Source organism: Corvus hawaiiensis, chromosome 6 (genome assembly GCF_020740725.1).
Source record: "Corvus hawaiiensis isolate bCorHaw1 chromosome 6, bCorHaw1.pri.cur, whole genome shotgun sequence".
NCBI lineage: Eukaryota > Metazoa > Chordata > Aves > Passeriformes > Corvidae > Corvus > Corvus hawaiiensis.
The window spans coordinates 51147796-51162742 of NC_063218.1; the positions used below are offsets into that span (position 1 = coordinate 51147796).

At 36.5% G+C, this 14947-nt stretch overlaps 1 protein-coding gene across 8 annotated transcripts in view; it reads left to right on the forward strand.

The window, feature by feature from the left end:
• SOX6 (SRY-box transcription factor 6) overlaps window positions 1-14947 on the forward strand; it is a 373677-nt gene that overhangs the window by 142834 nt on the left and 215896 nt on the right. For all 8 annotated transcript variants that reach the window (XM_048307281.1, XM_048307282.1, XM_048307278.1 and 5 more), the window contains one exon: window positions 13554-13764. In XM_048307281.1, the coding sequence (XP_048163238.1) occupies window positions 13554-13764 (211 nt within the window). The remainder of the gene's footprint in view (window positions 1-13553; window positions 13765-14947) is intronic.

The following is a 14947-nucleotide window of genomic DNA, read 5'->3' on the forward strand; positions in this document are numbered from 1 at the left end:
AGCTAGATCACCACTTTGTATACAGGTGATGTTAGAAATGATCAGAATTATTATCCCTATGCTCTTCAGTAGCCTAGATATAATTACTTAGTGGTTGGAATGGGCAGGCTGAATGAAGGCTGAATGGGCATAGCATCTCAGTCAATTTATTTTCCTTGCATGTGTTCCTCAGAAACAGACTTAAGGTATGTGAAGCAGCCAGGTGTTCTGTAAATTTAGAACATTGTAATCCCAGACTCTTTAGAAAGTGACTTTCAAAAATCTTAAATTTAAACAGCTTAAAAAGAATAATCTGCCTTTTCAAAAAAATTATTCCCTATTTCTATTAAATATATATGAGCAGATTTTTTTCAGCAAATCTTTTTTTTTCCCAGTACAAATCAGCAGATTTCAATATTGTTAAGCACAATTGAAGAATTTTTTTAATACCACCAGTTAAATAATAGCACTACAATAAGATTATTTTATTAATATAGTGTTGAATTTTTTTTCCTAAAATCCAGTTGATTCGAAAGATCAAGCCAAACCAGAAAAATGCTGTATAATCTGTAATGCACAGTTTAACCCAGTGCAGAACTTTCTGTCAGGCAGGTATTTGGGTGATTTTTATGAAGATGGCAAAATTTTAACTGCAAAATTGCTTTAAAGAAAAATGATTACAGTTTAGCAATTTGGCAAGGTAGGTTGTAAGTTGTATTGATGGCTTATATTCAGAATTTTGGACAGAGAGTCACTCTTTTGTCCAAGTTACGCAATAAGCACATTAGAATAATTTTAACTTCTGTGTAATCGGGAGGACAATCTGCATGCAAACTAGAAAGGACTGATCCTGTTTGTTGATGGAAAAAGTTAATCTGTGAATTCATCAGCTACTTCTCCATTCATTCAGAGAGGCAGGGGCACTCTTGGAATTTCAGTATTAGGACACCAATATCACTGACAAAATTACTCCATGTCCTAGGGAGAAAGGAACTCTTAGCTTCCAGCAGTCCCTCAATGCATTTTTTTTTGGTTCAGCCTGTTCCTTGGAACTGGAGTGAGCTGAAATGGCCCTTGTGCAGTGTGATCAGTTGTGCTCATATTGCTCTGAAGGGGTTTGCAGTCCCAGTGACAGAGAGCAATGTCTGTTTGCTTTCCTAATGCTGCACTGTCATGTCAACACTCGCTGTACCTCTGGACAGGCACGAATCAGTGAACAGCTTATCATGTTTCAGAACAGGTGCATAAACTTTGCTTGAGAGACTTAGCACTCTGGTTTTCCTATCTCCTTTTTCCAGTAAATATTCCATTATATATGTAGATGAATGTCCTGAAAATCATTAGCAGTTTCCACAAGTCCCTTGGCTTAAATCTGGTGGTGGATATATGTCAACCTTATTTCAGGACCTCTCAGCTAAACCAAATGATTTTTTTTTTTTTTCCCAGCTTGAAGCTGGGTATGGTTTACAAGGCTTGGCTACCAGTGCAGGCTGAAATTCTAAGACATGTTTTTTGGTTGCACTTAAAAGAGCTCTAAAACTTACAGAGCAAGATCCAAGTGTATTTACAGTTAGGTGACTTAGATGGCTAGTGAGGTCACAACAGTGAAGTGGGGAAAAAAATGTTTTTCTCCTTGGGGGACTGTAATTTAAGTACCTTGTTCGATTTTTAATGATTTTTTTTTTTTTCCTCACCTAAATATGTTCTTCATGAGCAAACATTTAAGCCTCTATTAATTGCATAAAGTTTCTCTGAAGTATCTCAGTCAAGCAGGCGTTTGTATTGTTAAGAAAGAATTCAGAGGTGCCTGCAACTATCCTGATGAAAACATGTTCATACTCCTCAGAGGGAGGATAGATGTTTCTTTCCAGAAAGTCAGATTCCAGAAGGTGGGTTGGGCAATTCTGAGATAGGTGCTGTGGCAGTGGGCACTTTTTTACTTAATAAACCCGAATTCCCAGAAAGTAAGCACCTTTCTGACCTTTCCCAGACGGATCCTTTAGAAGCAGATTTGAAAAAGCACCTGTTCATAGCATTTACTCTGAAAGTAAAGACAGTAGCGCTTTCATTAAAATGCATCAATAATGTGTGTTGTCTGGTTAAAAGATAGTAAATTCAAAGAATGCTGTGTCGACATATGGGAAGGAAAAATTTCTCTTTTATCTGGTATCTAATTAAGGGCACAATCCTGCATCCTTTCTGTCCTTAAAACTAAGGAGTTCACTGGAATTTGAGAGAGCACACAGTATGCATCATAATTTGCTACGAGGGCTGTACAGATCTTAAGCTTAGAAAAGATACTGTAGGAGGGCAAGTTTAGTGAAAAAAATTTGCATTTTTACCCAACATTTATGGTATGCAGCACTTTCTGTAATGTAAGATACCTTTAAACTACAATGTGCATTATCAGAAAAAAACCACACTGGCTAGAAATGTTTTCAAACTTTCACTCCCTTTTGATATCAGGCATTGCTTTCCACTGAGTCCTTTGTGTATTCTGAATGTCTGGAAGCCAAAATATTTTGTTTTAACTCCCACTCTATAGTATTTCCCAGCTGTGTACTTATATGGTGTAATAAAAGGATTTAACAAATGGGAAATAGCAGCTGCATTTGGAAATTCCCTTTGTGCTCCCTTTTCATTTGACAGATTCAGCAATGTGTAACAACTGTAACGTCAGACCTGTAATGACTTATACTGCCAGTATCATTTCACCAGCCAGTTTGATGTTACAGTGGGGAGAAGATAAAGCAACCCAAAGATTTCTGTAAACTCATATTATGGAGCTGAAAAGATTATACTTATGTTTCTAACTGTTACTTAGTATAAAAATACCTGTACATATGGGTATTTATTGCTGACTGTAGCCCTACTAGAAAATAAAATCTGTTTTAGGCTAAGGCCATATCTATTTGTTGTGGTAAACTGTAGGGAAGAGGGCAAAGTGGTACCAAGATAATGGTGAAAGTATTGTGCCTTCTCCAATGGACAGTTAGAAGCAGGCAAGAAAAATTTTTAGATTGCATACAAAATCTGTCTCTGTTAAGGTAACAGAGAGAACGAGTGGGAAAGGCCAAAACCACTTAATTTTGCTAAATTTAATAATAATTGAATTGTTGTATCCTAATAATATATTTATTGGTCAGTATGTAAAGAAATGGAAAATATTAATGTGTTTGTTCACTGGGGAACCAGGAATGGTCCCCATCTTCATATAGAGTTCTGCACAGCCTGTGAGATAAATTACAAAGATCTTTTATTTTTGCTCTGAAAGTATCAGGAGAAAGCAGGGCCAACAAGAAAATGCAGATTTAGATGGAAAAGTGACTTTACCTTCTTTGAGGAATGGGGTGACATATTCCCATACTATTAAGGCTGGACTTGGGACTTGTGAATAATAAATTTTAGCAACTTTAATCTAAAGAAATCTGGACTCTCTCCAAAATGTACAATTTCTCATCTGTTCCCAAAAGCAAATAAGCTACAGAGAGGTAAGTTCTCTTCCCATCCTCAATCCTGATGTAGCAGTCCTGTAACAAACAGGGCTTGTAAGGAATGTGCAAGGGACTGTGGCAATCACTGTAGGTGGTGATGTGTCATTGACACGGTCACTGGACTCTTCTCTTCCCACTGCTGTTCCCTGCTGCCCACAACCCCAGGGCAGTGAGTTAGCAGCGTGTTAGTGAGAGTGTGTGCATGCACTGAATGAGAGCAGGCACATCTTTTTTGCTCTGCTGTTATTTGGATGTGAGTGACTCTCACAGGGAACCCCTGCAGCAAATCCAGTCTAAAGGATGGGTGTTATTTCCCTGTGACAGAGGGAAACCAAACATAGATACATACACAAATAAAATTAATTGTCTCCAAATTTATGCTGGGTTTCCCTATATATTTTGTAACATCATTCAGAGGCCCCTTGGATTTAGAAACTAATTGTATCTGGTTGGATTTTATCTCAAATGGCAGCATTGACATATATGTCATAATTACGTCAAGACTCTGTCTTTTGTTGACTTCTTGCCAAAGGAGTGAAAGGCTTCCTACCTTTCCACCGTGGCTGTGTGTACATCTCTGCAGGACTGAGAACAGATTTATATATGCAGCAGAAAAATTGAAGATCTCTTCATACCACATATATTTGTTCCTTTTAAATTAATTTTGAATTGCCAAGTATCAAATTTAACTTTATATAGCTTTAGCAAAGCTACTGGCATCAGAAAGACAGAAATAGGTGGCATCCCAAAGGTCTTAATATTTTGGTGCTTCTGTCTCTACATAAAACAGGCACAATCCTGTTGCTCCCCCCCACCTCCTGCTCCTTGTTATTAACTTCTCATGTTGAAGGTTCTTCCCTTTAAGGAAAATAAACTCAGGTGTTTAGGGAAGATCACTGAAAAACATTTACACATGCTAAACACTGTGAGTTTGTTGTTATATAAATTCATGGCTTCAAATTCTGGAAAGTTATAGATACAATTACATGTTTTGAGATTTTATTTTTGGTTCCTTTACGGACTGAATATGAACATATAAAATGCATCAAACATAAATGCCCTAAACTCTGGCAATTCTGTTTCTGCTAAATTGCTCATGCAGCTGTTATTTACATGTACAAATCTGAGTTTTGTGATGATGGAAAGCAATTCTACTCTGCTTGTGATATTATTTCTGCATGTCAGGTAGTGCATTAGAATTTTTATCTAACTAAAGAGGTAAATACCTACATACATAATTGCATGGGTATGAAGTTTTGGCTGAAATTAAAGGGTGTGAAAAAGCAGAGGATATGCTATTTTATATTTCCATAAAAACAAATTCCTTTGAGAAATATATTGCAGAAAAGATAGAATTAATTTTTTTTCAAGCATGTTGTTTTGATTCAGAAGGCATTCAGGTATGTGCTTAACTTGACTTTATTAGGACTACCAGCAACTATAATGTTAAGCAGATGTCTAAAGGTTTGAAATATCAAGGACTTAGTTTTACTAGCTTTAGCATAAAAAGATGTTAACATTTCATATTAAAAACAATAAAACAATTCCCTAGAAGTGTGCAGGATAATGTGCTTAATGGAGGTGGTGAAATACAAAATTGAACTTTATTTGAAGAAGAATTAAATAATTGTTCCTGTTGGCATGCTTGTTATATTTGTTTTATTTTCCTTTTGACATTGTATAATTTTTCTTTTCCAAATACACGGTCTGTTTTAAACCTTTCCCTATATTCTAGGGTGAACTGTGTTTAAACAGAATTAATCATCACCTGAGTTCTTCGCAAAAGACCTGTGGTTTATGTTCATCTAAATCTGTAGCAATTTTATTCCTTTCTCCTATTTTAACATTTCCTATTTTTATGAAGCAATTTTTGAAAACTTTTTAATTCACTTCTGTATATTGACATGAATTTTTTCAAAAGTAGGAGCATTAACACATTCTAAATTGTTAATTTTTTTTTTTCCTTGGGCAAGAAGGAATCAGGTATGCATGCTGATTAACACACTCCAGTCATTAACATGTGATTATGTGGGCTGCATATTGAGCACCTGCCAAAAGATAAAATCCAGCACTTTACTACATCTGTGCAAGGACTTTTTGCATTTCTTTTGTACTTTGACAGCTCAAGAAAAAACAGACTTTGGTATCTTTGTTCAGCATAATAAAACTGTGTACATAAAATATCTTCATGGAGGAAGGAAAGATACTACATATATTTATTTTAATCTTTGAGCCCATGAAAAACCCAGGGACTGAGACTTACACAGCACCAAGTGTAATATGAATCTCCTAATGTACTGTATCACTGACATTCATATACAGTTTACAACATTCCTGCATGTTTATAAGGATTATCTGTTCTGGGATTCAGCCAATGTTATTGTAATTCACGGCAATTTTATGTGATACCTTTATGTCTCATAAACGTCTTGTTTTTATTTCAATCCTCCAAATGTTTCATCAGTGTTTACCTTAAAGAAATACAAGTACTCTATGCAGCAGGCTGGTTTCCTGCATGCATTCCTCTGCAAATACTAAAAGGGGCACATAAAGCATGTTATACATGTCATGAAACTATATACAGAGGAGGATTTTCATGTGCATTTGATATTGCTAAAAACATAAAGACAAATTTTATTTTTATATTTACAACAGACATACTTATAAGTTGGACAATTAAGATGACCTAATAGGGGGAAGTTGGATATATACAAAGTGGTCTGGAATATCCAAGCCACACAATCCTTGTTTTATTTGGCAGCTTCTGACAAGCATGCATCACAAAATATGTGTCTTTATTTACCCAAGAGGTAAACAGTGCTGATCAGCTGGGACTGATCACAATGCTTCCTCAGTTTCAGTTTAGATGAAAATGTAAGTCTAAATACTCATTTTGTAAATGGCTGTCCATTACTTTTTCCTTAATATGAGCATTTAACCAAAGTACAGGGCATAAAGTCTCAATATTGTTGTGATTTATTACCAAACCTAAACATTGGGAGTTTGGACATATGGTATCTGGATAATTAAGGAAATCCTTAGCATCTAACTCTTACAAAAGCCCACATGAGTTTATGCATATCTTTTGTGGGTGAGTTGATTGCCGTATAGAAGTGATTTGTCATTGTATTTTAAAATTTTGGGGTGATTTTCCATTGTGGAAAGGAGCAAAGTGCCTGTCAAGGTGTTTCAAATCGCTGCTCATTTGTAAAGAGGAGGGTTTAAATCACAAGGCCTAAAAATTGTAACCTTCTGAAATCTCTGTACCCAAAGTTGGTTTACCTGGTTTGCTCCAACGCCTGAGTAGGAAGGGATTGCTGCAATTAAGTGGTCGTATTTTACATGAGACAAAAAGCCCCTGCCTATTCCTTCCAAACAGACAGCTGGTTTTGCAGTGGCCTCTTCATAATACCATACTTGGATTATATATGCCAGATTATTATGACATCTCGTTTTTAAACCTTTCATCTAAAGTTATTTTCTTTTTTTTTTAATTCTAAATTCAGCATATTATTTCTTGGCTTGGACCTTACTGTTGTGTTGTTCCTTCTTGAGGTTTTTAAATGTGTATAAAAGATGAAATACAAACCCTTTACAGATTGTATTCAGCCTATACTTTGGCAGTGAAATCAGTATAAGTTTTATCGGAGTAAATGCTGAGTTAGAGACTTGAGGCTTTATTCCACTACTTGCCATTTGCCCTCCCACTAGCATAATTTGCTGAGACTTAACAAATTATGTTCTCTCAATAGCTCATAGCAGTCATTCTCAAGGCTTGGATTTAAATAAATCTTTCTTAATAAAACTTTTGTGTTTCTTTCTTAATCAGATGAGAATTGGAAATGATCACTTAGATTTTTAATTTATTTTAATTCTGTTTAATTAAATTCCTCAAAAAGGGAAACCATATTTAATGTAGTGATTGGAAATGATTTTGTAAACATTTGCTTTCATTATATGTTAACTCCAGACTAGTTCCAAGTGCCAGCATGCCTCTAGTACTTGGAATCAAAACCACTCTGGATATCCAACTTTCCTGGGGTGTTTACATGTGTCCCATTCAATGCAGAGACAGATAAATATCCCTTTATAACAGAAAAGCCTCATCCACATGGAAATAAGCAATTCAGCTAACACATTTTATGTTAGTAATATTTGCTTTCTACTTCTTGGCCATTCATGCTGTGATTTCAGTTGAACTCTTACAGAAACAGTTTTCTCTCTGGCTATTAAGTGGGATTGCAGTCGTCAACTTTCAATCAAAGTTGATCATAGTTATTATTAAATTGCTAACTAACACTGTGACCCCGATTTTGTACAGCCCTCAGTTTCATTTCCCAAGGTTTCCTATTTTCTTACCTTCAGAGAGCTCCAGAGGATCCATCCTCCCTATGTGAAACACAAATAGTGCCATTAAAATCCGCAGCCCTGTGCACTTCCCCCCGTTTAAGACTGCTGAGCAGAGAATCTGGTTCACCCAAGCTGTTGGTCTGTCCCTAACCCTTATGAGGATACCAAAGAGAGGTCTGTCCCAAGGCAGATCTCCACTCGTCGTTGTGGTGTCCCCAAACCAAGATGTTGCACCTCAACCCTCAAATACAGACCTCCATATTTTGTGCTTTGGCCGTTTGGAGGAAGGAGCAAGAATATTGAATTTTCTTTTTAGCCTGTAATCTTTCACCAACAAAACTCTAATTTTGTGTCTGTTTGCTCTATTTTGGAAGTGAAAAGACTTCATAAAAGGTGACCAAGTTGGCTCATGATTCAGCTTGCAGGTGTTGCTATAAATATTACCTTCCCAGTATGAGAAGTACTGGGGTCAACTACCAATACCTTTATTTTCATCACTTCCGGCAGTACTTCCTCATTTATCCTGTTAAAACCAGTGGGAGTTCTGATGGAAAATGAGTTAATTAAGCTGTTAGAATCTAAATGCACAAGAAAATTTTTTTTTACACTAACAGGAAAATTATTATTATTTGCTCAATCCCTTTTCAGTAGAAACATTTAAGAAACTATAAGGATTTTCCTTTCTTTGTACAGAAACCATTAGCTATCTTTTTGAAGAATGTAACTTGTGAAATTTAATGAATGTACTTGCTAAAAAATAATTTTCTCAGAGCAAGAGGCCTCATGAACTACCTTTACATATTATCTTAGTGTAGCAGTTTTAAAGGAATTGTGTGAAGAAAATACCATGTGTGTAGTCGCAGAGTCCCTGTCTTTATTTTTACCAAGCTGTTTGTAATTGTCAGAATTGTTCCTGCCATTACCAAAGCTTTACTTGAGCCATTCGAAACAACTCTGAAAGAAATGGCCAACAGGTCACTTGTTTACACCAGGCAGCCTGGAAAGCTGATAAGACTAAGGAAACTGTTGTCAGACCACATATATTCCAAGAAAATTTGAGGTTGGTTCAAGTATAATTTCCCTCCAACATGAAAAATGCCAAGGATAGACTTAGGAAAGCTTTTCCCATATTGTGCTGGAACTCTTCATGTTGTTTTACAATTGACATATGAGTAAGGTGGAAGTTTTAGTGAAAGTCAAGTATGATTTCATGCATGGGCTATCTATCCCTGAATGAGTCATCCATAGTGTTTTAGTGTCCATGCCCCACTAATTTCTGGTTTTTGGTCTTTTGTGCATTTATTTATTTTTCTCTGTTTTTTTCAGCTTGGAACTTAATCCTTAAATTTTAGTGTCTGTATATAGGTATTTAAGCTGTTATAATAATAGCATTTTGTCAAAACACTAACTGCTGTGGGTTGAATGATCAGTAATAAAATTTGGTCTGTGCTAATGGGCTGGCAAGAAAATGTAGACAGGAAAAATGCCATTTATTTACCTTGATATGAAACCCCAGCATTTCAAAAATAGACTCAGTTTTGCCCCTGCTGAATAGTAAGCAGCTTTAATAGTGGTTCTAGACTGAGTTTCTCTCTTCAGGTGTTGGGCAGTAAGAGTTTCTGGCTTAGTCATCTCTGCAAATAGATACCTTTACAACTTAAAGCATTTTTTTCTGACACAGGAAAAGAGGAAAAATTAAGAGACAAAATCATTGTACATGTTGTTTAAACATTCAGATTTGTTCTCTTTTTCTTTAATGTGCTGTCTTCAAATTTTATGGTTTGCCAAATGTTGGAAGCCTATCTGGAAATGCCTCCATTGTGGTGGACAGATATCCCCTTGAGCATTTTGGTGCAGACATAAACAGTTCTATGTTTATCCAGTACTAGTGTGTAAGTGGGAGGATAGTTTTATAAATCCAGCAAAGACAGAGTGGGATCCTGAAGAAGCATGCCCTGTGTTAAATCTTTTATCCATAGGCTAAATGTTTGCTATTTATCTGCTTATATTTTCCGTATTTTCCCCCTCCTTACCTGGAAATCACTGAAATTGGTAAGAATAGCACACCTTGAAAAATGCGCCTTTCAAAGGGAAATGTCACGTGTTGAAGACATTATTTCAAGTTTAGACTTAAATACTTTACAGAAATATATCAATTTTAAACCTGAGAATTCAGGGATGTGTCACTTGTCTAGTGTATTATGGAGCTACTGGGTGAATTTGGGGACCAGATTGTGTCCACATACATGAAGTGGATACTCATATCAGTCATACTCTATTATTCGTTTTCTTTTTTTTAATCAGAGATGCTGAGAAATTTGACTTTCATGGAGAATTTTCATCAGTGCTGATGGACTTCTCATTTGGATTTTGCGAAATGAAAACATTTGAATTGATCTTGGCTAGGCACTTGTCTCTACCTCCTCTTCCATGGTCTTGGAAAATACATGAGAAAAACCCTTAATAGCATCCTTTCTTTTCTCTCTTCAGGTCAAACAAAGTGGGAATTTCTCATTCTGTAAAAGGTGGCTTCAAAAACTTATTAAGGATAAGAGATGTCTTTATTGAATTGTTCCATATTCAAAAGGACCAGCTTCTCCTTTCCTAACCATGAATTCAGAGGCTTGTACTAGTTTAGTGGTGGTCCTTTTCCCTCTGAACTCCAGACTTTCTAGGGAGAGTACTTTATGCATTAGAGCAAGAGGACTAACAAACAACTTGCAGAGGTGATATCCCTAGTTTCAGACAACACACAAGATCCACTAGACTATTTTCAGAGGATGCCTGGGCCACAAGGATGTATTAGGAGGGTCTTTGTGTGCTGCTTGTGCATGTCAATGCAAACTAATTTTTGATAGCCAGGTCTGCATCAGATGTATGTGATAATTGCACTTTTGGTCTTGCAGGGGGTGAGGCGCTGGGACAAACCTGACATGCCATGACAAATGGTCTGCAAAAGGTTATAGGGTCCATCATGAAAATTAAAATCCTTCATAAATGTGCTGCACCATTTATTTCATTTTCAACAAGCTGAATGCTGCAGTAGCAACTTCTCTTCAAATAAAGTTGAATCAACATTCTAGAGAAAAAAATAACAGGAATACTCCACTTGTGTTTTGGTCTATCTAGTTAGCCATTACTGTGAGGTCAATAAAACCTGCTCTACCTGCTGTAGGCCTTAACAAAACTAGAAATATTGCAAATGCATTTTTTATTTTATTTTTTTTCTAGATTTTAATTGTCCACAAAACTGGCAATATAAAATAGTTTATTAATTGGAAAAACCTGCAAAGGCAGTCATTCTGCCTCCATTCTTTAAATCTGCATCATTTTTGTGGAGTTTAAACTTGTCTCATCTCCGTTGTGGCTATTGCAGTCTTTTGGGCAAGAAAAGGAAGGGTGAATGTGCTGCATGATGGAGGCAGGACTAGGGGAGTCTTTCATTACAGCAAGGGAACATTGTGCTGGACCATGTAGATGTCCAGACGAGGAACAGGAGAGGTTATCAGGAGGAAGAACATTCCGTTATTCCTACTTGCTCCACAGATTTGCCTTATCTTCTTGTTTCCGGCCTAAACAATAGATTTAGTGTTCCTTGCTGGGAGCATGAAAACCCCTGCATTGAGCCTGATGGGTGTGCTTCATGTACCGTAAGAGGATATTGCTCTCTGGAGAAAAAACTCCTTTAAAATTACTAAGTTGCTCTTATACTGTCACCCTCAAGGGTGAAAGTGCCGAAGTATGTAGTATTAATTCTTCACTGGGAAAGGGATTATAGAAATTCAGGCTTTACATTTGAAAAATATTAGAAGATGCTCTTTTAATCGCAATTGTAAGACCTAGTTTTAAGAAAAATACAAAGTAGTTTTCAGAAACAATAAAATACATGAAAGCTTTCCATTTTAAAGGCAGCTAAATAAGTTCATCCCTATACCTGGTCTAAGATATTGTTCTCTGTGATGTTTGATTCTTCAGTGAATACAAATGGATGGAATGAAAAATTCGTTAACGTTTGTTTGCTGAAAAAACAAAGATAAAATTTTTATTCCACGTCACCTCTCTTTCTGTTTGTGCCTGCAAAGCCTCTGTCGCTCCTTCTGTGTTGATGATGGTCTGCTGGCACTGGGATGAGATAGTGTCTCCTAATTTCCTGTCTTAGTGAATAAATACATTTGCAACATCCCTAGCAAGTGTTGCCTCCTTCTCCAGTGACTGTAACAGTGCTGTGCTGATCACAGACTGCTGTGCTTGAAGATGTGTCACCTCCTCCTCCTGCACTGTCCCCAGCCCCAAGTCACCCGGCTTGCTCACTGTTGGTATTGCTCCTCCTGCTACATTGCACAGATACTTCTTAATCTCTTCCAGTGTTGTTGCTGATGGCTAATGCTTCCTAGCCTTTCTTCAGAACACAAGTTTCTTCAGTGCTCTGAAAATGGGTATTTTCAGTTCATAAAGTAGCAGGAATACCATTGTTATGGGGAACACTGCATTGTGAGAATAGTTTTTGAAAAGACTATTAATTCATCTCTTAATTTTTAAATGTATTGTCACTATTATTGCTTTTTAATTTTAAACAGAGTATGTTTCATGAAATCTAATATACACACTAACATTTCTAGGCAAACTGTAAAGAAACAAACAAAAAAATCAGTACTTTTTAACCCCAAATGTTCAGCAGTCCTAGCCTGGCATTATTAAAAATTAAAATAAAAGAGTAATTTTGGAAAGGGAAGTGTGCGAGAAATTCTTGTGGTTGAGTTTTTGAGGACAAATCCAAGACCTTCTTCTCTTTTTAGCTGAAATTGTGAAAGCAGAGATGCCGTGAATGTTGCAAGTATGACTGGGGGAATGACAAGTCTGAGCCAGAGAAGTTCAGGAAAGGCTCCACTGTTGGGTGATATCACAAAATTGAGGAGAATCGTCATTACTCATTGCTTTGTGATGCCTTTTTTTTTTTTTTAATTTTTGCTCAAATAAGCTCTATCAATTGACAGAGGAGAATGAACCCTTTTTTATTTCTATGTTTTTGACTGTATAACACCTCTGATACATGTCTTCCTACATATGTGTTGGCACATGACTTGTTCTGTCATAACCCCATTTCCTTGCTCATTCTTGCCTATGTTGGCCTGAAAATAACATTTCATTTTCTTTATTAGAGGCATTGTAACCTTCATTCCTTAAGAAAAATTTAAATTTAATTTACAGGGCAGTATGGATAGACTGGATAAAGAGCATGGATAGACACATACCATAAGCCTTATTTAACTGTGAAGTAGATTCCTTGCTCCTCAGTCATTGTTGGCCTAACGCTTTCTCTGGTTTTAAAGTTATGTTGTTTTCCATTAGCTGAGGCTTTATCCAGGAATAATTTGTCCTTGCCTGTACTTTCTTCCTGAGTGCTACATGTATTGTCCTTAGTTAAGGAGCTAAAGAGAACTGTAAAAGCTTAACACATTATTAGTTAAAAATTGTTGAAGTGGCTTGTTCCTGACAAGGGAAATCCTTGATGAAGATTATCTCAGGCATGAAGTATGAATGTTAGAAACATGGAGAGAACTGGACTTAAGGACAAAAGTGCCCATGTAAAACACTGGCATGAAGAAATTCAAATCATGATTCTCATTTTAGAAACTGGAGGATACATGTAGGGTTGTTAGTATTACAGACTAAGAAATAATGCTTTCAGCTTTTACCTGCCTGTTTTGACATTGTTTTGTTTCTTTGCAGGAGTCAGAGAGTAATAAGTTATGTTCCCTATATTCCTTCCGAAATACCTCTACCTCACCAAACAAGCCCGACGAAGGAGGTCGTGACCGCAGCGAGCTAATGACCAGTGTTAATTTTGGAACGCCGGAGCGCCGCAAAGGAAGCCTAGCAGATGTGGTGGACACACTGAAGCAGAAGAAACTAGAAGAAATGACCAGGACTGAGCAAGAAGGTATGCATTGGATAAGAGTGATACAGTTACCCCTACCCCTCAATCCTGTAATTTTTATGGCATAAAGGATGTGTGGGGTATCAAGAGCCATAAAACTGAGTAACTGGCAAAGGCTAGGATAAAGTTTCCATGGCAATGGTAGTTTGAGATCCATTAGGGATTTTTGACAAATATGCCAGTTTTTAAAACTTTTAAAATTGTCTTGGTTGTGAGTCAAAGCAAGAATGTTGGATTTGGTGAAAACTCAACTCTTACATCTTAGGTTATGATGAATTCTTAACTGGCTTTAGAGTTGTGAGGGATATTCTTCAATTGTATTTGTTTTTCTTTTAAAAGATAAATGTTTATTTTTAACAATAAGAATGGATAAAACATGAGCTGGTTTGTTTTGCCTTAGAAATTCTCATCTTGAATGACCCAGCATCTGTAACTAGGAGAATGGGAAACAGTTTTAAGTGTAAAAGTACATAGTTCTGACCTATTTAGATAGAATTACAGAGGAAGAAATGCCTTTTGTTTTTTCAACAGTCTCCTCAGATATTGTTACAAGTATTAAAACAGAGATAAAAATGAGGACAAATCTTTGAGTGCTGAGGCAGTTTATGTGGCTAGTCCTTACTCAGATACTTTCATCGATTTTGCTAAGATTTTGGCCATGGTAGGAAACAAAAAGTATTGGAGAGTGAGTTTGTCGGTGTATGTGTGCACACAGTCAGGGCCCACCATGAAAATTTCTCCCCATGCTAAGTAGAATGAAGTCTCACTTGGTTCTGCAACAATACCTTCTAGTCTGTGAGCTCATACATGAGTTTGAATCAGGGAAGTTGTGAGAGCAGGAGGCTCTGAAATAGAAAAACAGGTGTGGAGGCATCTGTGTAGATTCTCTTAGATATTTTACCAGTTCTGTTTTGTGGCATTAAAAATAACCCAGGAAGAATATTTATAATGTAGCAGACCCACAAGGCAGTAGAACTTTGTGATTCATTTTTTTCTTTGAAATATGAATGAGTTCAGAATTATTTTGACTCCTCTATTTCATGGTGTGGTCACAGTGCACTTCAAACAGTGCACTTTAAGTTCCTTTGGCTCCATGTAGCAATGCAGATTCCAATTAAAATTGAAGCTGATACAATAATATGTTTAAATATGGGATAAAATCATGTTGTAATGGAAGTAGGCTTCC